A 27,284-nucleotide genomic window follows, 5' to 3' on the forward strand; every position below is an offset into this window, starting at 1 on the left:
AAAGACATAAAGTAGAAAAGATAAAGCAGACTAATAGACTGACATCTGGCAAATTTTCACCCTAAAAATAATGAACTTCTTTATTTAAAACTTTATATATTCTGGAAAGCACTTTTTGTTTTGAATTATTGAGGTTAAACAGTGTTAAGTTGAAATAAATCTTTCCTAAAAAGTGACTTTTACCTCTTTAATGCTAGATCTGAATGAAGAAAAACAGAGGATGATCACTAGGATTTTTTTTCTTCTCTTCCTTCAAAATAAAACATGTTTCTAGTTCAAAAGAATGATTCATGGAAACATTGTTATAAACAGGTCATAAGCATTTTCAGAAATTTGTACAAGGCAATACTCAAAAAAAATCCAAAAATAAGGTAAAAAACTAGTTCCCAAACAATGATTCGTTGAATCATTTTCGCAAACAGTTAGAAGGCAGTTCAAGGCTTGAACTTGTAATGGGAAAACAAATTTTTAGATAACTGGGAAATCGTGCTGTTGAAAGTTAAATCAAAAGAGAAGATGGTATAACAATACCCATAGTAGCAAAATTAAAAACAAAGGGAAATTAAGCAAAGGTAAGTCTTTACTGGACTCTCACATAAATGGGAAAATTGATAACATATTGCAAAATGATATTTAAAGTTTTCAGCCGGTAATCGTTAGGTTTTGGTAATACCCAAACAAACTTTCCATTTGAAAACAACTATTCAAAGAAATTTCAGGTAATGATCTGGGACAGGTAGAATAAATTCTTTACCCATAGCCTGATTCTAGCACCTAATTGTTACTGCCATTTTTCTAGTAGCACAATCAAAAGGACAAGATTATTGGATCTTGATTCAAACCATAAATGAGTAAATCAAAGATAAAGTACAAACAGGAAAATAAGATATTCACACAAATAATTAATGTGTTTCAACAACGGAGTGTCTACATCCACGGGGTAATGAAATATAGGTATTATTATTATTCACTGGTGTTACAAGATTGATGAACTCCATTGATGAAAATGAAGTTTAGTGAAGGTATTGAGTGAGCGAAGATAGAGAACGAAGGTTCTTCGACCTTTAATCTCTTACTCTCCTTTTAGCCCACAACCCAAAAAGTCCCCCCCTTTTCTCCACTTAGAAATGATTCGGTGTACATTGTTGTATCCTTGTATCCAGCTGCAGCTTCTAATCATCCTCCGTGTGTACGATGCATGATAAGGTGTATACAATAGTAACCATGTCCTCCCCATTATACTTTGTATCAAGTTATTGTGATACAGTTTTAAGACTACTAGCAGTATAATTCACCAAGTTATTTGCATTTCTAAACTAACCAAGTGGACATCGTGAGCACCGTTTTGGAAGGAGCAATTGAAGAAAACAGAGGATGATAAACTTTTTGGTATGCATAAAGATATAAAATATGTACATTATTACATTTTCTGCTCTAGCAAACGAAAATGACGAAAAAAAGGCTTCAGAGTGATCAGGGAACTAATCGTCGTAAGAAACGTGAACACTGGTGGTGCAGCCAATTGCATCAGGATCCTCATCTCCACAACAGTCATAGAACTTGGCAGCATAAGGAGGATCATCTGGCCCTAGTTCGTAGTACCTTTAAGCAAACATAGCAACCAAAAATGAACAGTTAAACAATACGTGCAAAATGAGCTGTTTACCAAATTTGTTGCTGTAAACAAACCAAAATCATCATCCAACCCCACATAGGTAAGGAATCAGGAATAGGGGGTTTAGCCAAGAACTCTAATGAGATCACTTTTGTTGCAGTACAACAAGAGAGTCAGAGGTTCATTTTATTTCACTTTCTTAGCAGAAATTACTGCATTAGAGAGAGTACAGCAGTACACTATATAATACTCGTGAGTCTACATCATTTTTCCACAGACAAAAGGAATCCAGAAACTAATCATATGCTGGACAAACGAATCAGGTTCTTAATCCGACAGATAGACCCACACCAACCAGAGGTGCAATGGTGCAGAAGCTGACACCACCGAGGTGTTATTACATTCGTCAGTCTTCCGAACAGAAAAATTGCTATCCTCCATTATCAAATATCATATGTATTTGATCTTCTAACCAAGTAGTAGAAAAGGGGAATGAGTTACACAAATGAGATGACATGACGCAATGTCAAGACCCTTTCCAAATCAATGCAGTAATGAGAGCAAGTCTTATGGTGGAATCCAACCTATTCCAAGTGTGGAAAAACCGTGGAATGTCAAGTCTAAAGGCTTCTAAGTTGGGATCTTTCACAGAAAATTCAAGGAGGATTCCACAGTTTCGTGGAATCCATTTGAACGCCGATAAGAATAGCGCTAAAAAAACGCTATTAAGAATAGCGCTTTTTTTTTATCCGTAAATTTAAAATGAGTTGTTCAAATTAACAGCCGAGAAAAAAGCGCTATTCTTAATAGCGTTTTTCTAGTGCTATTAAGAATAGCGTTTTCACTATTCCACCACTACACTTGCACTTCCATCCACAATTCCAAATGTTGAGATGGCGTGGAAGATGGAACTCTTCCACCATAAGACTTGCTCTGATAAAGAATTTCCTCAACCATGGTTTTCCAATTGTCCTCGCACTAGGATAGTACAAATACAAAATTTCTTTAGGATTTTCATCCACTTCAACCAAAATTAGCAACATTCTTCACGAATTATTTTAAACCAACCTAGTTTAATGAACAAGCTAAAATGCTAAATTGTGACATATAGGAAAACTCATTAGTAGGAGACATATTAAAATGCTAAATTGTGACATATAGGAAAACTCACTAGTAGGAGACATATTCAAACAACCCGAAAGCTCCAATTCAAATTGAAACGAGAATCTCTCTCACTCTCGTTAAAGTGGATTCAGCCGAATTAGTTTTATGAAAGCCTAATCAAAGTTCATCCGTCAAAAACAATTGTTAATCCAACACTTCTCTATTCAGTTTAACCAATTATGAAACCAAGAACTAAAATTACAAGTGGATCTCATATTTTACCACCACTAAGAAACCCCTCATTTTGTGTTTTTTCCTAATCGGACTAGTGCATTTAGAAGAAAATGAACATAGGTCTGCTAATTTACAGGTAAAAACAACAATCAATACGTTCAACACATAATTTGTATAAAATTAACTATGAATCTTACATTTCAAAGGATACCAATATTTGTTATTGTGTGATTATGTGAAAAGAGAGTTCTTGGTTGGTACCTCTTTTGATCGTCATGTCTTCTGGAAACGAAAAAGGAAGGATGGAACCTGCAAGATGAAGAGTTATTAGTAGAAATATCGTATGTCTGTTTACATCGCCTGCAAAGCTTCTTCTCTGTCATCTTCTGATTTTTCTCCGTCCCTTCCATTATTTACTTCTTTTTCTGTTCCACCAAACCAAACCAGCATGAGGATGATCGATTTTATCCAACGGCTCATAACAATCAACTAATGGAATGTTTATATCCTAGTTAGAGCAAAGGCTAGGAGATAGACTATTTTACCTCGCGTTTTTAGGGGCCACTCAATAGGATTTAGAGGCCATCAATTTATACCCATCCAAAGACTCTAGTTAAGGGGTACCCTATATGATATTGAAGTTACATAAATGCCCTTCTGGTAAAACCGTATAAAAACCAAATCAAAAAAAATTCTACTCATTTCAACTCTTCTTTTTCCAGTTTCATATCTTCCGATTGTGGAAGAAAAAAAACTTTCCCTCGTTCAACCGAAACATCGCCGCGAATCTTAAAATCAAAACATCGTCGATTCGTTTATAAAACAATGGATAAGGGAAATGAAACCCACAGACCTAGAACCAAAAATATTGCTCGGGGTATCGATCCAAAGATTGGGATTTTAGCAAGAAATAAAGAAATTCTTGCTGTAAATGAAGAAGAACGCGAAGAACGCGAAGAACAAGTACCCGACAATGTAGTCGGTGGTGGCGATTCCGATAGTCAAACACTTCGTCAACTTCAAATGGACCCAATTAGGTAAGAATCTATCATTTTTGGTGTTTATTTCGCTTTAATTCGACGAATCGAGAAAAAAAATTTCTAGGGTTTTCGGTTTTTTATCCAGATTCGGGCGATATTCATGCTTATTTACTTCCAAATGTAGTCGTGTTCTTCGTTTCTCAAGAACATCGACAGTATTCGGGAGATATATTTGTTGGTTATCTGCCGAATATTGTTGGCCATATCTTCCTGGATACAAACTGGTAATAATCAGTAGTTTGATGAATTTTTTGGCTTCCGAATATATTTAAGTAGACACACAGTATTCGGAAGTACACTCACTACCGAATATATATATTGAAAAAATATCAAAATTTCTGATATAGGAAAAATTCCATTTTGGGGCCTGTATTTATTCGGAAGACAATATAATGTTTTATACCTCCGATTGTGTAGGATAAAATTTTAGAGTTTCTGAACTCCAGTTGATGAATATTCGGTTGTAAACATGTTTAGTTATATTCCGATTGTTTTTCATTCGGGAAAAATATGTGTCTTCTTACTTCCGAATTTGTTCATTCGGGTTATAGTTGTGTACTTTGTCTTCCGATTGTGTAGGATGAAAAATTTAGAGCTTCTGAACTCCAATTGATGCATATTCGGTTGTAAATATGTTTAGTTAGCTTTCGATTGTTTTGTATTCGGGAACAATATGTGTCTTCTCACGTCCGAATGTGTACATTCGGGTTATATTTCCGTACTTTGTCTTCCGATTGTATAGTTTGTAAATATTGTTCCTTTCTTTGTTGTTTAGACAAAGTCGAGAAAGGAGGAAGAAAGTGACAGCTAGTGCTAGGAGGGAAAGGAGCGCCAAAGATAATTCAAGTGATCAACAAAGCTTACAAGAACAAAGCAGTCAACAAGGAGTGCAACCAAGTGCTGAACAAAGTGTAAAACAACAAGGCAGTGAACAAGGGGTGCAACCAAGTGTTGAACAAGCCGCTCAACAAAGTGCAGAACCAACTGCTCCACAAGTTACACCCCACCATGAAATTGAACCAGTTGATCCAGTGCCAAGAGTAGAAGAAGAAGGACAACCAAGTGGTACCCAAAAAGCCAAAAAAGGAAAAGATGGTGTAAAGAAGGATATTGCTAAGAAAGCATCACATCTTGTCCCTCAGCACTTGAAGAAGAATGGTATTCTAGCAGGCACAATCCTTGGGCTACCGGCGGATGGAGGAAAATTGCTATTTGGATACAAAGACTCATGGGCCAGAGAAATATACGAAACCGAGGTAATAAAATTACTATTTTTTATTAATGTATTGTCTATGTGTTATATCGTAATATTTGTATTAAGGATTTTTTTATGTACTTTAATAGGATCATCAAGATGCGGTCCGTCTACTCAAACCTACCGCCGCACCAACAAAAATGCTTGTGTGGCCTTTATCCGGTGAATGTGAAAGGTTCAAGTAAATTGTTGCCAACTCGGGGTTAGATAATGCCGCCGAGAATTCATTGTTGGAACATGATCGTGTGGCCATATCGGCGTTCGTGGAGAGAATGTATCCTGAGACCGATACTTTCCATATGCCGTTTGGGGAGATGACGATTACTCCGAATGATGTTGTGCAGATTCTTAACCTTCCCGACCAAGGCACAACTGTGAAGTTTAACTACACAAAGCAGTTAAGTTGGGCACAAATTTATGCTCTAACTAAAAAGTGCTTAGGTTGGGATGAAGAGACAACAACAGCAGAGTTTAGGAGGCATGCAAGTTACAGAACAAGACAGATCAACATTACAGCTTTGATGAATATGTTTCGAGGCACCTTGGAGAAGGAAAAGAATGGAACGTTAACTGATGAGCAAGTGAACCACGCTGCCACCGCATATCTCCTTTGTGTATTGGGATGTGTCATATTCCCCAATACTTCTGGCAACCGGATCGACGCGAACCTTATACAACTTTTGGATCCTCTCCATGAAGTCGGTGACTATTCTTGGGGCACGGCATGCCTAGCATTCTTGATGGAAGAGTTGAGAAAGGCTTCGAGGCTAGGAACCTGCCAAGTTGCCGGGAACGTGGCTCTATTGCAGGTTTTTTCTTTAACTCTATAACTCACTCTATAGTTATTCGGAAGACAATACATATGATGCATATCCATAACTCCAAATGACGCATATTCCGTAGGAAATTATCCATCTCTTTTCCCGAATGTTGGTTATTCGGTGGTTAGGTACTTACTTTGTTTTCCGATTATATACAGTCGGAAATATTCTTTTGATATTAGAACCGAATATACAGGCCAGAAAAGCTATAGGTTACTTAACTCCAAATGACGCATATTCGGTAGGAAATTATCCATCTCTTTTCCCGAATGTTGGTTATTCGGTGGTTAGGTACTTACTTTGTTTTCCGATTATATACAATCGGAAATATTCTTTTGATATTAGAACCGAATATACAGGCCAGAAAAACTATAGGTTACTGAACTCCAAATGACGCATATTCGGTAGGAAATGATCCATATCTTTTCCCGAATGTTGGTTATTCGGTGGTTAGGTACTTACTTTGTTTTCCGATTATATACAATCGGAAATATTCTTTTGATATTAGAACCGAATATACAGGCCAGAAAAACTATAGGTTACTGAACTCCAAATGACGCATATTCGGTAGGAAATGATCCATCTCTATTTCCGAATGTTTGGTATTCGGTGGATAGGTATTCAGTTTTATTTCCGATTATATATAATCGGAAATAAAGTTTGGAAATTACTACCGCATATACACAATCTATTTACTAAAACTTGGTTTCTTATGTATACAGGCATGGATCTATGACCACTTCCCTATCCTGAAGTTGGCCGGAGAGAACCCGGGGTGGTGCAAAGGTACTCCTAGATGAACAAAGTATATATTTGAAGACAACCGTTCTAGGACAAAAGAGCATCAGTTGATTCGCATGAGGGGGATTTTGGACCAATTGAAGGCCTCGGACGTATGCTTTGATCCATACAAGGAAGATCGAGTCAGTGGGCATATAAATGTTCGGTCGGACTTGTCCCTTTATTTTGGACCGTTGTGGCACCCCACAGGATATGTGATGTATAACCCCTCTAGGGTGATGTGACAACACGGGTATATACAACAGCAACCTGTGGAGAAAATGGGGGATTACTACAAATTGGAGTTGGAGTTGTGCTCTTCTAGTGGTGATAATCTCACGATTGTTCACACAGGCCCACCTACTGTTCTTGATAACTGGGATAAGAGGAATAACTTCATTATTGACACTGGTAGACGAACCACCCGAGGTGATGAAAATTCTCCAGACTATATGAGTTGGTATAACAAGGTATCACATCCTTTGGTTATCCGTGAAATCAAATCCAACACTACTGCGGCGGGTTCAAGTTATAATTGTATCATCAAAGACAAACCAGCTGGTTATGATAGACTGGTGCGTGTTCTTATATTTTTGTTCATTTTATATTATTCCTATAAATCTTAGGTAATTATCGTTTGATGTTATGTCATTACGTATAAAAAACAGGTGAATAGGTTCAAGCGTGTTTCCAAAATGTTAACTGCATGCCTGAAGAGCGGAGATCCCATGCCAGCTGAGAAGATCAAAGAGGCTAGAGATCTAGTTGATAATATGGATAACGAAGATTATGATGCCCAGTTTGGGGAGAAAGTCACGAAGAGGCATCAGCCCAAGGTGGCAGTATCAAAGACGGGTAAAATAACTCGAGCTTCATCGAGCGCTGAAGCTGCTCCAACTGAAGCTGCTCCAACTGAAGGTGCTCAAACCCGTGGTCGTGCAGGACTGGGAGGTAGTCACGGTCGTAAAGTAAAGAAGAGCAGATAAATAACAATGATTTGTGTTGTACATTCGAAAGTTTGGGTAACTAAGTTAGACAAGTTCAAATGACAATGATTTGTGTGGTACATTCGAAAATTTTGGTAACTAAGTTAACTTCCGATTATTTGAAGTTCAAAATTTGAAAAGTATCAGTTTTTCCCAAATTCTGATTTTTGGGCCATCGTTCATTCGGAACTTTACAAAAAAAATTATCCTCCGAATATTGCAAGTTCAAAACAAACCATGCCATGGATCTAGGTGGTTCCAAGGGCCAATATAGAAGGTTAGACAACCCATATTCGGAAGTTTTGGTAACTGAGTTAACTTCCGATTATTTCAAGTTCAAAATTTGAAAAGTATCAGTTTTTCCCAAATTCTGATTTTTGGGCCATCGTTCATTCGGAACTTTACAAAAAAAATTATCCTCCGAATATTGCAAGTTCAAAACAAACCATGCCATGGCTCTAGGTGGTTCCAAGGGCCAATATAGAAGGTTAGACACCCCATATTCTGAAGTTCTGGTAACTGAGTTACCTTCCGATTATTTCAAGTTCAAAATTTGAAAAGTATCAGTTTTTCCCAAATTCTGATTTTTGGGCCATCATTCATTCGGAACTTTACAAAAAAAATTATCCTCCGAATGTTTTATTCTGAGGGAATACGTGTATCGTTAGCAACCGATTGTAGTGCATCATTGGTACGAAACCTCAACGGCCATATTTTCAGAAACCTCAACGGCCATATTTTCAAAAATTAGAGCCGTTGGAACTCTAATCTATATAAGGAGGGTAACCCCTCTCAGTTATTATTGAGTAAAAAATCAGAATGAAAAACCTTTTCAATGGCAAGTCCATCATCAATCAACAACATACTTCGAAGATGCAAGTGAACAACTACATCAATTGCAGCAATGGAAGAAGAAATACAAAAAAGGAACAAACAACCATTAACGGGTCACCAATAGAAACATCCTCCGGAATAGAGGGAGGAGGAGTCGAAGGGTGTTTGGAATGTAACTTAGTCAAGGAACTCTCGTTGCGAGGTGCTAAACCATCTGAAGACAAAACCAAAATCGCTGCAGCAAAATGCCCATGGCCACTCTTCTTTCGACAAGCACTTAAGGTAGACTCATCTGCCTTCTTGTTGCTGTCCTTTTTAACTGAGTACTGATGGAAAGGGAGGCGTAAAAGCTTGGAAACCAGAATAAGGCATCCTGTTGGTTCTTTCCAAGTAATTAACGCCTGTTGAATGGCAGCAATTTGAAGCTTCTTCCTGTTGGAAGATTTCCCTTCAACTGACCGTGTAGGCCTGAATAGGTTTAGTGTGCATATGGGGAGCAATAAGAGACGTATCCAGGCAGATACATCTGAGGGTCTGTGCAACATATCATCCAGACAAGTTTTCAAGGCTCAAGAGAAGCCTAGTCTACATTGATGTGGAATGTTCGATACTGTAATGAAATGTCGTTGGAAGACGACATTAAGAAATTCAGGCGTGAGTCAGAAGGACTCATATGGTGAATGTTTTGGGGGAGAATCAACTACAACTGTGAGAGCACCACTTTCTGCACTACTAGCTACAGTCTCACAATCAACAACAACACCACTCTCACTATCAACAACAACACCACTTAATTCCGCAGAACAATGTAAAATGGACAAGGTAGACAAGGCAGGCCTGGGAATACCGTGTACGAGGAAGTCTGCTGAAGCTCCAGGTCCGGCAATGGCATAATGACGAGCACCTTCCAAACCTTTGCAGGTGGTTCTCCAAGCTCACAAAGCCATGCATTGGCTGCAAAGCCACATACGTAGTTGTTGGAGAGCAGTTTCCCAAAATTTAACTTATAGATAAATTTATCGTGATATAATTGTTTTCCAAATACCGTAAAATATTAAATTCTTCAAAGCACTCTTCAATCTCCACTTTGCGTCATTGTAAACTTCGATCAACATGTAACACAAGTTTAGAAAATTTGGATGAACAGTTAGCCGGTGAAATCACTCAAGACCAGCAAAATTTGATTGAATAGTTGGGTTATCGCAATTCGATGAATGTTAAGATGTCATGAACATCCAAAAGAAAACAAAGTTACGCAATTGTTGACTGATGAAGAAATAATTGAGAGTGTTATGGGAACTAATAAAGATGGGAAAGAAGATGACGAAAGTTCAGGGAACGAGGTTGTTAGAGCGGCAATCACATTAAATAATTTCTCGCTAAGCTATGAGAAAACAACACCATAAATTCTTATGATGATTAGATAAATTAGAGATGAAATTCAATGTGATATTGATTTTAACAAAAATTAAAAGACAATTGAATCATTTTTCAAAATATCTTCATAAATCATTAATGTAATGAATATCTATAATGATTAATTTATACTTTACATGGGTCTACATATCTGATCAAAGCGAATTATTAATTTGGCACGTTGTCCTCGACTCGGGACGACTAAAAATATTACTTAAGAGAGTTTATTAATTAATGGAGTTTCTACTGTATTTCTTTTTGACGCAAAGGGCAGTACAATAGAGTCCCTATAATTTAATCCGCGATAAATTAATAATCATGATAAATTAATAAATTTTTCCGGTACCGAGTCGGTACCAACTTGCTAAATTTATAATTCGCTAAATTTATAAAATAACAAAAAATAGCCTTCTACAGGTCCCTTCGAATATATAAATTAATAACTCTCCAATTTATATAATATAGTTGTACATCTATGCTAATTTGGGAATGATTCAATTGTGCCTTGGTTTTTCTTAAAATTGATATCACATTGAATTTCATCTTAGATTTTTCTTAACATTGGAAGAGTTTTTGGTGTTGTCGTTTTCTGATGCGATAAAAACCTATTCAATATCTTTGCATCTTTGATAGCTTCTTTACGAGAAGGTGGCTATATGCCGACACTTTCATCTTCGACTTCCACATCATCACTCTCCTTTTTTCCCATGAATCCCAATTATTTCTTCCTCAGTCAATAAATCTGAAATAATATCCTCTTGAGGGTAGTTTAAAAGAAATTCAACATCCATTCCACTGCGATAATTCAATCAATTGATTAAATTTAGCAATTCTCTAGTTCCTTCATCTAACGCTTCACTTGGATTCCTAATGAGGTGTCATCCATTGAACTAATCTTACAATGACGAAAACAATTTGTAACGGGATATGATGCATTGGTTCATTTTGTTGATTTTTTAGAATTAAACAATATTTTGATAAATTAATAAATAATTTAATAATTATTAATTTATGCGATTATTTAATATCGCGATAGATTGATAAAGTTTGATGGTCTCGACGTTGTTATTTTATAGGGGATATATTGTATATTAAGTAAAAATGCAGCTATTATAGGTGCTCTTAGGTATAAATCATAATAGTTTTATAATTAAGGTCGGTCCTTACGGGGGAGGCAAAGTCTCAAGTTTGCCATTTTTGCACCCGCTGTGGGGATGGCAAAGTAGGAAACAGGCCTGGCTAAGTGGCAAATTTTGCCACTTACCCAGACGAGGTCGACTTTCTATCAAGCGGTGGAGTCTCGACCGCTCTGTTGAAACTACACCGAGCGGACTAGTCTAGATCTCCAGTGGTTGAGACTCAACTGTTCTGTGTATACTAGATCACCCGGTAATTCTGATCCAGCGGCCACAATTCACCCCCTCCTATAAATACCATATTTAAATTTCATTTCAACTGACACCTTATTCTTGTTTTCTTAGCTCTTCCAATTTTTCAAAATATGAATATGACTCAGTTCATAGAAGAGTAACATGCTGCCGAAAATCAAAGAGCTGAACAACGAGCCAATGTGAAAAATGAAATAAGAAGAGAAAAATATAATCAAATAAGAGCACATCAACGCGATTTTAGTACTGTTGAAGATGAATGCATCTGCAGGAATTATGTTTTGTTTATTAATCATCCCATCGTTGATAGCGCACTATAAGCCATGCCGTTTCGGGGGCGCGTTTTTCAGAAATTTGAAGAAGAAACAATGGACCTCAAAAATCGTTATCCGCTGGTGTTGAGTGGTCGGTTTATTATAAATTTTAAGAATATTAAAAATTATATTTTTATGATAAGGGAAGCGGCTCAAAACATGAGGAATGGTGAAACCCTGATGGACATTGAACTACGGTGTCGTGCAGAGTAGCTCTATAAAAACATAAAGAGTTCTGATATGGAAGTTTTTATGAATCTTAAGAGTGTTTCCCAAATTTAATCCAGTTTATAGGTTTTAATTTCTTAATTGTTAATTTAAGCATGAATGTAAATGTATATTTTCATTTATCAAACAAAAGTGCAATTACATTAAACCACCATTTAATAAAAGTGCGAGCATATTAAAAGGAATTACATCTATTAAATCAACGATTTCCAAAGATATATCCCTCCAAGCCTATTTGATCCTTCGAAAACTCACCACCTTGAGTCTGAGATGGTGGTTGAGTATCATCAGGCGATTCATAACCTTGATGTGGTATCGGAGATAGTTGAATTGGATGAGCAGGTGCTTGATATGGGTGAAATGTTGAAGTGGTTGTTGGGGTATACATTGAAGATTTCCTAAATGAACCCATATTTACGCCACCACCATGAATAAGTACAGGACCTTGGGAGCTAAAACCATTAGGAAACTGGAACCGGATATCTATCATCTCCATGCATCCTCCTGTTGCCGCTTCATGAGTCTCTTCCACTAAATTTGGAGTAGAATAACGACTTCTACGACTTCCAAAATTTATTTGACTGCTACTACCTACCGGAGTACCTAGCATTTCATAAGTCAAATTATCCCTCTGCATCTACATCTTTCTCAAGTGAAAATTATGGAATCCATCGAGAAAAAGCGTTAAAATGTTCAACTGGTTCTGATACTCTTCTGGTGATGCCACCACACCGTAATATGGATACCACTACTGCATACCTTCACTACTAAGTGGAACACTAACAATATCTTCAATGGGAGATAAGATCTGGACTTTTCAAGATATTTGAGGCATATTTGGCAAATCCATTTGACTAGGATATGTAGATGCTTCGCCCGTCAGTGGTGGAGGTTGGGATTGAAGATCCATAAGTGGCAGATTTCCAATTGCTAGAAAATCAACACTACCCAAGTTTTGTGGTTAAACAACAACTAGATTGCGTACTTTCTTGAACCAACTATAGTAATCAAAGTCATCATCTGGGGTTTGAATCGAATCTTCAGTTTCTTCCCAAGATTGTCCATTATTTATTAACGTTATCCAATCATCCTATGAAATTATTCAGGTTGGTTGCTTTTACCTTTCTGCCTTGTAGCTGAAACATTTGTCTTTATCCGTAGTACCAAATACCATGACCCGTATATAACCATAAAACCTCAACTCACTTGAGGCTTAACTCAAGCATTCTTTGTGTTATTGGTTCATGGTACTCGTCAGTAGAAGTATACGGCATCATGCTCATGTTTATACTTATTCTACACAGTTGTTGCTGAAAAAGCGGGGGTCTAACAACCACACCCAATATTTCGTTTAGGCAATTTCTATGGACTAACTGCAATATAATTCTAAGAGAATTAACTAGACAGTCAGAATCAATCAAGGAAAATATATCCAAGAGTTATATCTCAATTTCTCAAATCAATCTGCAATCGAACAGATAGAAATCTGTGAGACGGATCAATATGAGAAATAACTTGGATGGTACCAAAGACCAATATCCAAGCGTCAATCAATTTCAATCAACAACCTGTGATATTTCAATTATATAAAAATTATAATGCGGAAAAGAAATAACACAGATACCAGAAATTTTGTTAACGAAGAAAACGCAAATGCAGAAAACCCCGGGACCTAATCTAGATTTGAACACCACACTATATTAAGCCGCTACAGACTCTAGCCTACTACAATTTAACTTCGGACTGGAATGTAGTTGAGCCATAACCAATCTCACACTAATTAAGGTATAGTCGCGTTCCTTATGCCTCTGAATCCCAGCAAGACTCTACGCACTTGATTCCCTTAGCTGATCTCACCCACAACTAAGATTTGCTACGAACCAGAGTTGAAGACTTGATAAACAAATTTGTCTCACACAGAAAAGTCTATTGAATAGATAAATCTTTCTCCTCAGAAATACCTACGAGTTTTTTGTTCCGTCTTTTGATAAATCAAGGTGAACATGAACCAATTGATACCCGGACTTATGTTACCGAAGAACAACCTAGTAATATCAATCACCTCACAATAATCTTATCTGTATGGTAGCAGAACAAGATATTGTGGAATTACAAAGAATGATACGAAGAGATTTGTGATTACTTTTTATCTTACCTATCAGAGATTATATCTCGAGCAAATCTTATAAAAGATAGTACTCAATACGATAGAACAAAGTAAGATCAGAACATGCAACTACGGAGAAAATAATTGGGTATGTCTTTAGAATCCCAATGAAGTCTTTAAGTCTTTAACCTATAATGATTTTAGGAAAAACCTAGGCTAAAGGAGAATCGACTCTAGTCGCAACTAATATCACAGATGAGGTGTGGGGATTAGGTTTCCCAGTTATTAGAGTTCTCCCTTATATAGTCTTCAAATCAGGGTTTGCAATCAATGCTACCTTGGTAACAAAGCATTCAATATCCACCGTTAGATGAAAACCTGATTAGATTCAAGCTAATATCTTTCAACCGTTAGATTTTCTTAGCTTGTTACACAAAAATTAAATGTATATTTATTTAGATATGGGTAACCGTACCTAAACGTGTACACTTGGTTGGATCAATAATAGTTAACTAAAGTTAGCCATATGAACATTTTCATATCAACCGTGTTCATCTTAATCACAACTAGTTCAAATGACTCAAATGAAACTAATTATATAGTTGTTCAATTGTTTATATTCTCATAGAAGTATACAAGATAGAATTTAATCAAAATCAGTTTTGATTCACTCGAATCAATTCATGAATATTATAGCCATGGTTTGCAAAGATTGCATTCCTTATTATATAAATGTATTTGTTCATGAGTATGTAAACATACATAACCGATATTAAAACTTAACCCTCTCAAGTATGCAAAAGGTTACACATACCTAAGTTCCCGGACTTGGTATTATTCGCCAGTTGTAGATGGGGAAAAACGAATTGCTGGTTTTTACGGAATTGAGGAGATGACCGTGCGGAGGAGACTCCTTGAACCGATCAAATGCTCAAAATCACACAGATGCACTGCAAGAAGGGAGTGATTTAAGTTCGAGAGATCAATCTGTAGGACTCCGGCCTAAACCAAGACAATGGCCGTTTCAGAGTCAATTCGGTCACAAGAGAGGATGGTTTGATCTGTAGGAGGGAAGCTGAGAAATGTGTGAGATAAATGGTGATAAAAGATTGTAGGTGTGTCGTATATTTTGCGTGAAGAAATAAATTAAGTTCTAATTGATTGAATTTTTCTCTGTTGAGAGTAATTGTTCAGACGTTGAGTTGTTAATCTCGTGTTATCTGCTTGACCAGAGATTGTCTTGTCCTTTCAATCATGATTCAGAGACTTATTTATATTGCCAGAATTGTAAACACCTTGATTCCATGAAGTGGAACAGTTGCTGGAGTCAAAGAGTGGGGAAGTGGGAAATCGTGTAAAAACCAGTTGCTCATCATGCGGAGACTTGGTTAATTTTCCACCCACTACTTCGCTAACTCCTCCAACTGATTGCACGACTTGCTCACATTATAATCGTTTATATGAACACACGTGTCGTAGACCGCCAGACCAAAACCCTAGTTAATATCCCCTCATATGACATGATTGACATCTCGTGATTGTGGAGTCAGTTGCTGACTTTATGGGACGATGAGTCCTTGTATTGTTGAGTCGTGATTTGCAAATGTTCTGAGACTCATGAATTGAACATGTATGCTGAGACAAAGGTATAATTATGTTGATTGTTAAGGTGAGCAAATATTGCTCGTATGAGAAAATGTTGCTCGTTTGATAAACTGTTGAATATTGATAGTCAATATTCATGGACTGAGCAAGTATTGCTCATCTGAGCAAATATTACTTATTTGATGAATTATTGAATATTGATAGTCGAACCAATATTCATGGACTGAGCAAATGTTGCTCATTTGATGAATTGTTGAATATTGATAGTTGAACCAATATTCATGGACTGAGCAAATGTTGCTCATTTGATGAATTATTGGATATTGATAGTCGAACCAATATTCATGAACTGAGCAAATGTTGCTCATTTGATGAATTATTGAATATTTATAGTTGAACCAATATTCATGGACTGAGAAAATGTTGCTCATTTGATGAATTACTGAATATTGATAGTTGAACCAATATTCATGGTCTGAGCAAATATTACTCATCTGGGAAAATGTTTCTCATTTCGATGAATTATTGAATATTGGTAGTTGAACCAATATTCATGGTCTGAGTAAATGTTGCTCATTTTGATGTTATTGAATATTGATAGTTGAACCAATTCATGGTCTGAATAAATATTGCTCATCTGAGAAAATGTTGCTCATTTGATGAATTATTGAATATTGATAGTTGAACCAATATTCGTGGTCTGAGCAAATATTGCTCATCTGAGAAAATGTTGCTCATTTGATGAATTATTGGTAGCAGGACCAAATAAAATATCAATCTAAGATACTGACAACTAGGCCGAGCATAATGATAAAAGTGTTGATCACGGGATCAACATAAAATTATTGGTGTTTGAATCTGCTCAGGATTATGTTTCTGCAGAGCTCTGGATTCGAAACCCTAATTTTTGATTGATTGATGATTTATTTAAAATCAGCCACAGAGTGAAGGAGGAACCGGCTACATTGGATGATGAGTCGACCATGTAACGCCCAGATGCTCAAATAAGAAAAATACCAAAGTCTCCTGAAGACCAGTTGGTGAAAAGATGATTAAATGCTGGTTTAATCATTTATTAAAATAATGCTCGTGTGAGAGTTAGGTAGTAAAACCTAATTATGGAGAGATGAGGGACCGACCAAGGGGTCATGGGACCGGTTCTTGGTGGTCGTGGGACCAACTGATGGTCGTTTGAGCAAACTTCCAGTTGTTTGAGAAGAGTTGTCAAGCCCTAGGCCAGCCTTGGTCGGTCAAGAAGACATGCCCGTGTCACCATAATATCCGTGTCTCAGTCCTGAGAGTTTCGATATTTTCTGGTGCGTGTTTGAGCAACATTTGGAGAAAATATTTAGAAATCGGGGATTTTTGCTGAAATCGGGAAAACTTCATGAGATGAAGGAATAAATAATAAAATAATGAAGAAATCATAAAGTGTGGGACCGGCTATGGCCAAGGCATGGCCGGACGGCCAAAGAGCCTGGTCCCAAGGCACTTTTCCTTATTTATGATATTTTTCATGATTTTAGGGAAATATCATAAAATCACGGAGTTTGTTGAAACCAAGGAATTTGTTGAAATCAAGGAGTTTCCATGAGATGAGGGAAACATAAAAAAACAATAATAATAAAATAAGGGGTGTGTGGGACCGGCTAGGGCATGACCGGCCATCTAGGGCCCGGTCCCACGAGTTTCCCTAATGTTATATTATTTTTCATGACTTGAGGGAAATTTCATGAATTCAAGGAGTTTTTTCATGAAACAAAGGATATTTGTTCAAATGAAGAGATTTTCATGAGATCAGGGAAAATAATAAAATATGATAAAATATAAAATTGGGCGTGGGACTGGCCACGGCACGACCGGCCGGCCAGTGGGCCCAGTCCCTTACCGCCTTGATTAATATCTTATTATTTATTATTTGCTTCCTATTTTGCATAGGTTCATCGTTCCTTCGTATTTTGGAATGCTCGTTCGTGCATTCAGATGCTCGTTAGTGCATTATTGCTGAGTACACCTGCACCATTTTGGTCGGGGCTTACTCGATAGCTGCTCAGATGCCCGTTCGTTGAATATTTATTACTAACCCATGGAATTTTGCTGGGAAAACCATGAATTGAAGTAATGAAATATTATGAAAAACATAGAATGTTTCCAGATATTCAATTAATGAATTTAAGGATTATAGATAATTAATTGATGGCTCTATACTAGCAGACATGTTGTCTAGGAGCATTAATTATCTGGGAGTTGAGCGATATGAGCTTGTTGAAGCGTCATATTTATTACGTATAGTCAGGGAAAACGTTGTTGCATCCTGAAGACGTTGTCGCTCTATACTAGCAGGCAAGCTGTCTAGGAGCCGTCCAATCATTAAGATTCTATACACATGTCTTTTATATAGTTAGGGAAAACATTGTTACATCCTGAAGACGTTATCGCTCTATACTAGCAGGCAAGTTGTCTAGGAGCCGTCCAACCGTTCGATTCTATATAAAAGTGATTACTGAAATTGGTCAGTATTCATGAAATATGTCGTTGTCTCAGTTGAGAGACTGCATATTCATGTATGCTCTGAGAGAAGTATACTCAATCAGAGACTCTTATGGCATGAGCTTTCATGCTTCGATAAGATACATGAGCCTCAACAGTCATCTGATTGCTGGATCAGGAATATGTAAGATTATGGTTTTACGATTTTAGCCTTTATCGAAAATCCACCATCTACATTAAGTCTCCTGCTTAGTGAGGGACAGTCATGTTCCTCAGTCAGCACTGGATGGTGATTTTCTAGTTACGGATGAAATAAGTAATTGAACTTAGTTGTAAGATAGAATGTTACCGGATTTTCGATTGCAAGAACGAACCATGGCTTGAACGAAGATCTCAGTAGCATGATAGAGCATTGAACGCAAATTGGTGTAGCAATGCTGATTTGGTGATCGAACCTTGGGTTATTTAGGATTCATGGGTCCGGGCCAAAGAAAAGAAATCCTTGTTTTAGGAACAGACGCTCGTTCGTTTGTTAGTTTAAGGAACAAACAAAATAGACCTCAGTCTGATGATATAAAATTTTGTCTATGAGCTTTCACGAAAACCAATTTTTTTTTTTAAATATGTGAGATTTCACAAAGTGGAATAAACTCTCGTTTCAAAGGTGGATGCTCTTACAAGAGAGTTTTTTTTTTAATAGACGTGCGTCTGTTAGTAATAAAATTTTGTTTATGAGCTTTCATGAATTTTTTTTTATCTTCGAGCTTTCAGAAATCTTTGAAAATATACTCTCGCTTCAAAGACAGATGCTCGTGCGAGGGAGCAAAAATATATAGATATATTTTTTCAAATTTCCGTGAGTCTCACGCTAAATATTTTATATATTTTGTAAAATCATGTTTTGATTTTGAACAACTGATGAAAGTAGACCATTATACATGGTGAAATAATGTGAGTTTCACAATTGTAGAATGGACGTCCGTCTAGTTTTTGAAAAACCAGTGGATGTTAAAATTCACGTGGGTTGTTCACGGTTTTATGAAAATCAAGTCATGATTTTGAATAATGAATTTTGCTCGTCTTTGCAGGTTTGAGGGAACGAGCAAGTTTTCAAAATTCTGACGTTATAATCACTACAACTAGTGAAATTGTAAATAGGTAAGAGTTGGATTGTTACCATTTTGTTACGCGTTTGTTATTGGTATATCCATGACTTCATGTTTTTCGCCTCAGATAGTGGTGACTTTTGGTTACAACCACTCTTCTGTCCCTTCAGGGGAACACTCCAGAAATATTATGTCAAAGATGAAGACTTCTGCAGATGTTCATGCCGAGGTGAATCAATCTTTCAGAGACGCTGGAAAGCTGATGCATTGTATGTCTCTCGATCATCTGGGAGTCGTCCGTGATAGAATCAACGCTTTCTTAGCCTTAGCGGATGCAGAAGAGAAGCAGGGACGAGATGAGTTATTACTGAAAAGGAAAGCTGAAGATGAAAGGCTTGCAGCTTATCAGCAAAACGCCGCCGGCTTTAGCAAATGAGACTAGCGGCTGAAGATGAAGTCTGATCTCACACGGAAGGCGTATCTTCTGATTCAGATGTAGATGAATGAAGAAATTCGTCATAATTCGTCATCAGAAAATTCAGAAGTCAGGTCTTCATTGAAAATGCTGTAGAATCTTTGTCCGGTGTCGGATTTTAGTGATCTACCCATGTTTCTTCATCCTCAGAAAATTTCCAAGCTTTAGCAAGAATATTTTCGGATTTTGAGTACGTTTAAGGTCCGAAATTGACGAAACAGTAAACTTCCAGGAGACTTCCAGAAATTTTTCAGCTGGTACGTAGTCCAATGTTTTGTCCACATCTTTTTGCTCGTTTCTCCAGTTGCTATGAATTTTGGATATGTTGTAGAGGACATCCATACGAAGAGAATGGTATATGACCCATCCCTAGATTATTCACCAATTTCTCCCATATTGATGCTTTGTGCGTGACAGTGTAAAATCATCTCAGGCGAGCTTGTTGTAAAACACTCATGTTGTGTCTTTAGACCATTCGCTTGTGTCTGGAACGGTTAGTGAAGGATTTTAATGTCATTGATTAATTTTAGATCAGGACCCCTTGATTGGTACATGAGCATGGTGCTTGCAGTGTCATCTTGTTTCTGTCAGTCGTGGAAACATCACTTCTGGAACCCTGGTCACGGGACCATAACTGAGGTTTCTCTCAAGAGGGGGTGATGTAATGATCATGGCTTCATGTACCGGAGATAACATTCCTTTTACGATGAATGATTACGATTGGAGAGCCCGGCGCCACGAGTCTTGGACTTGATGAAGGACTTGGTGGAAAGACCTGATGGACACCGATCGACTGTGGGAGTTATGAATCCCGTCCAAGAATTGCTGCTTGCATGTTGTATGCTTTGGAAGCCGTAGGAACCTCATACGACGTCGGAATTTGATGCTTGACCCGAAATTTTGAAGCTAACAGACTGAGTTATCACATGAGAAAAGAATCACTAATTTTGAGTTGTAGAGGTCAGCAAATGAAGCACGCACATTTGTAGTTTGTAATCCCGTAAAATTTTCAGATTTTGTAGACTTGACAGTAAAGGCCATATCTTTCAGCTCGTATGTCCAATTGATGCGCCATTTTGGTATGTTGTAGAAGAGACATAGGCGAACATCTTTCATTGAGGAATTATTGTCCCATTCCTCACTCATTGGTACGTTTTTGTAAACCTATGGGATGAAGTATGTTGTATCTCATTTGTAGAGGTGATGAGAACTTCTTGTGGAAGACTTGGGATTGTGCCCGCCTGTTGTGCAAGCTTCGGAAAGACTTTCATGTGAACATATTTCATGTCTACACACCTTAATATGAATCATTAGTGCTTGGAGAAGTCTGATCCATCGAGTAACACTTCAGAGAACAGATAGTTGATGAGGCTGGTCATGAGGATGTTTCTCCTGAGACCGTCGTTGATGCTGGATCACGATAGAATTTTCTCCAGAAATGCTTGTTGATGCCGATATTATGGTCGGAGTTTCTCCAGAGACCGAAAAGGCTAGATCCATGATTATCGACATAGTTTTTACTCCTTCATCCAGTGAGCCTTTACATTCACGAACTAATTGATGAGTTGAGCGTCCCTAAGATGAGGGTGTAGGGTTTAACTCAAATTATCCTGAATCTTTACTATGAAGTACCTTGTGAGGGAATCGATGTTGTTGCGGTAGATAGCAGCGGCAGTTTCCATTCTGGATGTGATCGATGAAGAGAGGAAGTTCCTCGGTCGGGCAGGGGCTTGTGATATAGAGAGACCCGTTGATGAAGTTCCATGGAATCACATCAGGTTGCAATAACCTTTTATGTGGATAACATTTATTGAAATAGAATTGATTTCTCCAATAAGATCAAGTCCCCGGTGTATGTTGAAAGAGTTTGTGCCATCCATGGATGAATGATGTTGCATCTGCTTTAGAAGTATTATCATGGGATAAATTCAGTTACACTTTGATCGTGTTGGTGTTGCATCAGTGTGTCGTTAACAATAATCGTACTGATGTTAGAGGTGTCAGATGTACTCTTTGACTGGGAGTACAATTTGAAGGCTTCTAAGAATAAGGCACCGAGAGATGATCGGTTTTTGATTTTCAGTTGGCCTTGGAAGAGCAGGCGATTGACAGTTGTAGGGATTTTCTTTTGGTTTGATAAAGATTTTCATTTAAATAAACTGATGTTGATTGCTGAAAGAGATTCAATTACTGAATTCAAGTATTGCATATGTTTTCGAGGGATTGATCAAACCACGAATAAATTAAGAAAATCCTGCTTCAAACTTCAGATGCTTGAGGTTCAAAGCATCAGATCCCTTAAGAGAACGTCTTAGGCATGATCATCTTGGCCTTGAATATCTTCTGTTCGGCTTTTCCTTCACTAGTCCTCCAACGTGTGAGATTTCATGCTCGTACAGGCGTCAACACTTTTGTATAATTCCGCGATGGACATTCCTGAATGCGGAACAGGAGTACATCCAATACATTCCCTGTTATGATTGCACATCGTCTTTAAAATGAACATTCCATTGAGATGATAGATTCGAAGAGGTGCGACCACTTGGTAAAATATTGTTGTGGTGAAGATATCCATTCATGACGTCTTGCAACGGCTGAGTTGTTAGCAGAATTGAGTCCCCATGCTAGGAGAGCATGTAGGAGAATATATGATATGGACATAGGAGGAATGAGACTTGCCTGAGTGCAGAATATTTTGAGAAATATCGACGCACCTTCTTCAGGTTCTTGTTTCAACCTCATCAGAATTTCCTCCCAGTGCCATGACGACGGAGGGCTCACCAAATCCCCTGGATCGAACCTTCTTCGTTGGGGAGATGTGAAACCCAAAGGCGTTTTGTCAGTAGCCATCTTTTCAGCATGGATCCATGTTCGTCTAAAGGATATGTCATATCCTGGATCTTCCTGATGAAACTTGGTTTCTGTCCAGGTTGAACTTATGTTCACTTTGAGAGTGATGTAGCCATAAGTATTTTTGAGCGTTCCTTCAAGGTCTCTGATTGAGATGGGAGCATGAGTAGCTTCTTGTCGAGTGATGCCTGTAGATCCGATGGTTTTCAGTGGAGTGTTGTTGATGGAGGTGCCAACATCGATCAACGTTCTTCCAAATTTATTTCTTCTGAGATTGACTGTGGTAAGCAGTCCCCAATCGTACATCTGTTGGTCTGTGGCTGGAGGCTCAAGAAGTATTTCCGGAATGGAATTCTTGACACAATGTGGTTCAGTGCTGTGAACATGTCTCTCCTTTGTGCCTTCGACAGATAGAACATTTCACATATATGTTCGACCATGAACCACTTCTTTGACAGGTTGTTCAGAGAGAGAAAGTCCCGACTGAGAGAGGATCCATGTGCACCCCTTCAGTCCCCAGGTTAAGTTTTCCTGATTCGACCTTTTCCTTGAAGATGCGCTTCAAAACCATGCAGTCGCTTGTTGGATGATTGACGAACCTATGAAAGCGACAATAACGAGGATTCTCCATTTCTTATTCAGTAGGCTTTTTCTTGACAATATGGAAATTTGATTGCACCATCTTGGATCCATAATTCTAGCAACTCGACCACTTTTTCAAGGAAGAGGGAAGTCCGGGTCTGTATGGTCATTTTGTTGACGCTGAGTCGACATTTGTGGATTTCGGGTTTGATTATTCTTCCTTTGAACTGGATAAGCATGCATGTGCTGATGTGCCTCGGTTTTCCTTTTACTTCCTTCAGCAATAACGTTCATGGAAGGATGGAGGTTGAGTTTCATATTGGAATAATACATGTTTTCCTTATACCCTTGCAAACTTCTTTATTCTAGAATGGCTCGGATTGGCTGAGTAGAGCAGCAGCCGATCAGTCAGTTGCTTCGGCTACGATCCGAGAATGTAAATCCTCCAAAACGGATTTATAAATGGCATTATCCCTTCATCGTAAGAGTCTTGATTGAAGCGTGCCAAAACAGACGGATCTTCTTTAGGAATTCGTGAGAATTGTTCCTAGGTTTCACGAACGTCCAATCTAGATTGGTGGAGCCTTTTGCGCTTAGCATGAGTGTGGACTTTGTCTTCGTCGTCGCTGGTGGAGGTATGGATCTTAGAAGAGAAATCAACACCAGTGGTAACATAGAAAGGATTTACAGCAGCATTCTTTTTAGAGAGATCATATGTTGGTTCCCTTGATAACTGATCTGTAAGAACTTTCAAAAGGGCGAACACCTCGTTCTGTATCTTGACAATTTCCGCTTGATTTGTTACTACATCATTTAGGATTTTCATCAGATCAGCAATGGTGGTTGAGATTTGAGTGTTCATAGCCTCTATGGAAGCTTGACCAGGCCAACCAAGTTTAGTAGTAATTGGAAGAAATTCGCTAGTACTGGGAGGTAATAAATTGAGATTGGATGTTTCCCGAACCTCCCCATAATCGACCATCTTTTATGAAATTGTGAGCTGCAACCGAGAGAATGATCTCCCACTGTGGTCGCCAATCTGTAGATGGGGAAAAACGATTTGATGGTTTTTACGGAATTGGAAGATGACCATGCGGAGGAGACTCCTTGAACCGAGAAAATGCTCAACCTTACACAGATGCACTACAATAAGGAGTGCTTTAAGTTCGAGAGATCAATCTGTAGGACTCCAGCCTAAACCAAGACAATGGTCGTTCCAGAGTCAATTCGGTCACAAGAGAGGATGGGTTGATCAGTAGGAGGGAAGCTGAGAAATGTGTGAGATCAATGGTGATCAAAGATTAAAGGTGTGTTGTGTATTCTGCGTGAAGAAATAAAATAAGTTCTGATTGATTGAATTTTGCTCTGTTGAGAGTAATTGTTCAGACGTTGAGTTGTTAATCTCGTGTTATATGCTTGACCAGAGATTGTCTTGTCCTTTCAATCATGATTCAGAGACTTATTTATATTGCCATAATTGTAAACACCTTGATCCCATGAAGTGTGACAGTTGCTGGAGTCAAAGATTGGGGAAGTGGGAAATCGTGTCAAAACCAGTTTCTCATCGTGCGGAGACTTGGTTAATTTTCCACCCACTACTTTGCTAACTCCTCCAACTGATTGCACGACTTCCTCACATTCTCATCGTGTGTATGAAAACACGTGTCGTAGACCGCCAGACCAAAACCCTAGTTAATATCCCCCCATATGACATGATTGACATCTCGCGATTGTGGAGTCAGTTGCTGACTTTATGGGACGACGAGTCCTTGTATTGTTGAGTTGTGATTTGCAAATGTCCTGGGACTCACGAATTGAACATGTCTGCTGATAAAAAGGTATAATTATGTTGATTGTTAAGGTGAGCAAATATTGCTCGTATGAGCATATGTTGCTCGTTTGATAAACTGTTGAATATTGATAGTCAATTCATGGACTGAGAAAGTATTACTCATCTGAGCAAATATTGCTCATTTGATGAATTATTGAATATTGATAGTCGAACCAATATTCATGGACTGAGCAAATGTTGCTCATTTGATGAATTATTGGATATTGATAGTCGAACCAATATTCATGAACTGAGCAAATGTTGCTCATTTGATGAATTATTGAATATTGATAGTTGAACCAATATTCATGGACTGAGCAAATGTTGCTCATTTGATGAATTATTGAATATTGATAGTTGAACCAATATTCATGGACTGAGCAAATGTTGCTTATTTGATGAATTATTGAATATTCATAGTTGAACCAATATTCATGGTCTGAGCAAATGTTGCTCATTTTGATGAATTATTGAATATTGATAGTTGAACCAATATTCATGGTCTGAGCAAATGTTGCTCATTTTGATGAATTATTGAATATTGATAGTTGAACCATTATTCATGGTCTGAGCAAATGTTGCTCATTTGATGAATTATTGAATATTGATAGTTGAACCAATATTCGTGGTCTGAGCAAATGTTGCTCATTTGATGAATTATTGGTAGCAGGAACAAATAAAATATTAATCTAAGATACTGACAACTAGGCCGAGCATAATGATAAAAGTGTTGATCACGGGATCAACATAAAATTATTGATGTTTGAATCTGCTCAGGATTATGTTTCTGCAGAGCTCTGGATTCGAAACTCTAATTTTTGATTAATTGATGATTTATTGAAAATCAACCACAGAGTGAAGGAGGGACCGGGTACATGGGATGACGAGTCGACCATGTAACGCCCAGATGCTCAAATAAGCAAAATACCAAAGTCTCCTGAAGACCAGTTGGTGAAAAGGTGATTAAACGCTGGTTTAATCATTTATTAAAATAATGCTTGTGTGAGCGTTAGATAGTAAAACATGATTATGGAGAGATGAGGGACCGACCAAGGGGTTAGGGGACCGGTTCTTGGTGGTGGGACCAACTGATGGTCTTTTGAGCAAACTCCCAGTTGTTTGAGAAAAATTTGGACCCAATATGAGCAAATTAGGTCAAAATTATTAAAACATATGGGACCGGCTATTTGCAAGCCCTAGGGACGGCCTTGGTCGGTCAAGGATATATGCCCGCGTCACCATAATGTCCGTGTGTCAATCCTGAGAGTTTCGATATTTTTTGGTGTGTGTTTGAGCAACATTTTTAGAAAATATGAAGAAATCAGGGATTTTTGCTGAAATCGGGAAAACTTCATGAGATGAAGGAATAAATAATAAAATAATGAAGGAATCATGAAGTTTAGGACCGTCTACGGCCAAGGCATGGCCTTCCGGCCAAAAAGCCCGGTCCCAAGGCACTTTTCCTAATGTATGATATTTTTCATGATTTTAGGGAAATATCATAAAATCAAGGAGTTTGTTGAAACCAAGGAGTTTCCATGAGATGAGGGAAACATAAAAAATAATAATAATAAAATAAGGGACGTGTGGGACCGGCTAGGGCATGACCGGCCGGCTAGGGCCCGGTCCCACGAGTTTTCCTAATTTTACATTATTTTTCATGACTTGAGGGAAATTTCATGAATTCAAGGAGTTTTTTCATGAAACAAAGGATATTTGCTCAAATGAAGAGATTTTCATGAGATCAAGGAAAATAATAAAATATGATAAAATATAAAATTGGGCGTGGGACTGGCTACGGCACGACCGGCCGTCCGGTGGGCCCAGTCCCCTAGCACCTTGATTAATATTTTATTATTTATTATTTTCTTCCTATTTTGCATAGGTTCATCGTTCCTTCGTATTTTGGAATGCTCGTTCGTGCATTCAGATGCTCGTTCGTGCATTCAGATGCTTGTTAGTGCATTACTGCTGAGTACACCTGCACCATTTTGGTCGGGGCTTACTCGATAGCTGCTGAGATGCCCGTTCGTTGAATATTTATTACTAACCCATGGAATTCTGCTGGGAAAACCATGAATTGAAGTAATGAAATATTATGAAAAACATAGAATGTTTCCAAATATACAGTTAATGAATTTAAGGATTATAGATAATTAATTGATGGCTCTATACTAGGAGGCAAGTTGTCTAGGAGCATTAATTATCTGGGAGTTGAGCGAT

The 27,284-nt window shown here is 37.8% G+C and overlaps 1 protein-coding gene across 1 annotated transcript; it reads right to left on the reverse strand.

Annotated features, from left to right (window-relative positions):
* Positions 1 to 1,375: 1,375 nt before the first annotated feature.
* Positions 1,376 to 3,411, reverse strand: LOC113306855. Its single transcript, XM_026555770.1, has 2 exons — positions 3,215 to 3,411; positions 1,376 to 1,602 (listed from the first exon to the last, which is right to left on the reverse strand). Exons 1-2 carry the CDS (start codon positions 3,361 to 3,363, stop codon positions 1,482 to 1,484), a joined length of 270 nt encoding a protein of 89 aa, XP_026411555.1. The 5' UTR covers positions 3,364 to 3,411; the 3' UTR covers positions 1,376 to 1,481.
* Positions 3,412 to 27,284: the final 23,873 nt, after the last annotated feature.

This window comes from Papaver somniferum, chromosome 8, assembly GCF_003573695.1.
Source record: "Papaver somniferum cultivar HN1 chromosome 8, ASM357369v1, whole genome shotgun sequence".
In the NCBI taxonomy this organism is placed as follows: Eukaryota; Viridiplantae; Streptophyta; class Magnoliopsida; order Ranunculales; family Papaveraceae; genus Papaver; species Papaver somniferum.

Excerpts from the sequence above, each read along its gene's own strand:
- LOC113306855 (XM_026555770.1), bottom strand. The coding sequence starts at position 3,363 with ATGGAAGGGACGGAGAAAAATCAGAAGATGACAGAGAAGAAGCTTTGC. Across the intron at positions 1,603-3,214 it reads AGACATGACGATCAAAAGAG|GTACTACGAACTAGGGCCAG; the intron begins GTACCAACCAAG and ends GTTTGCTTAAAG.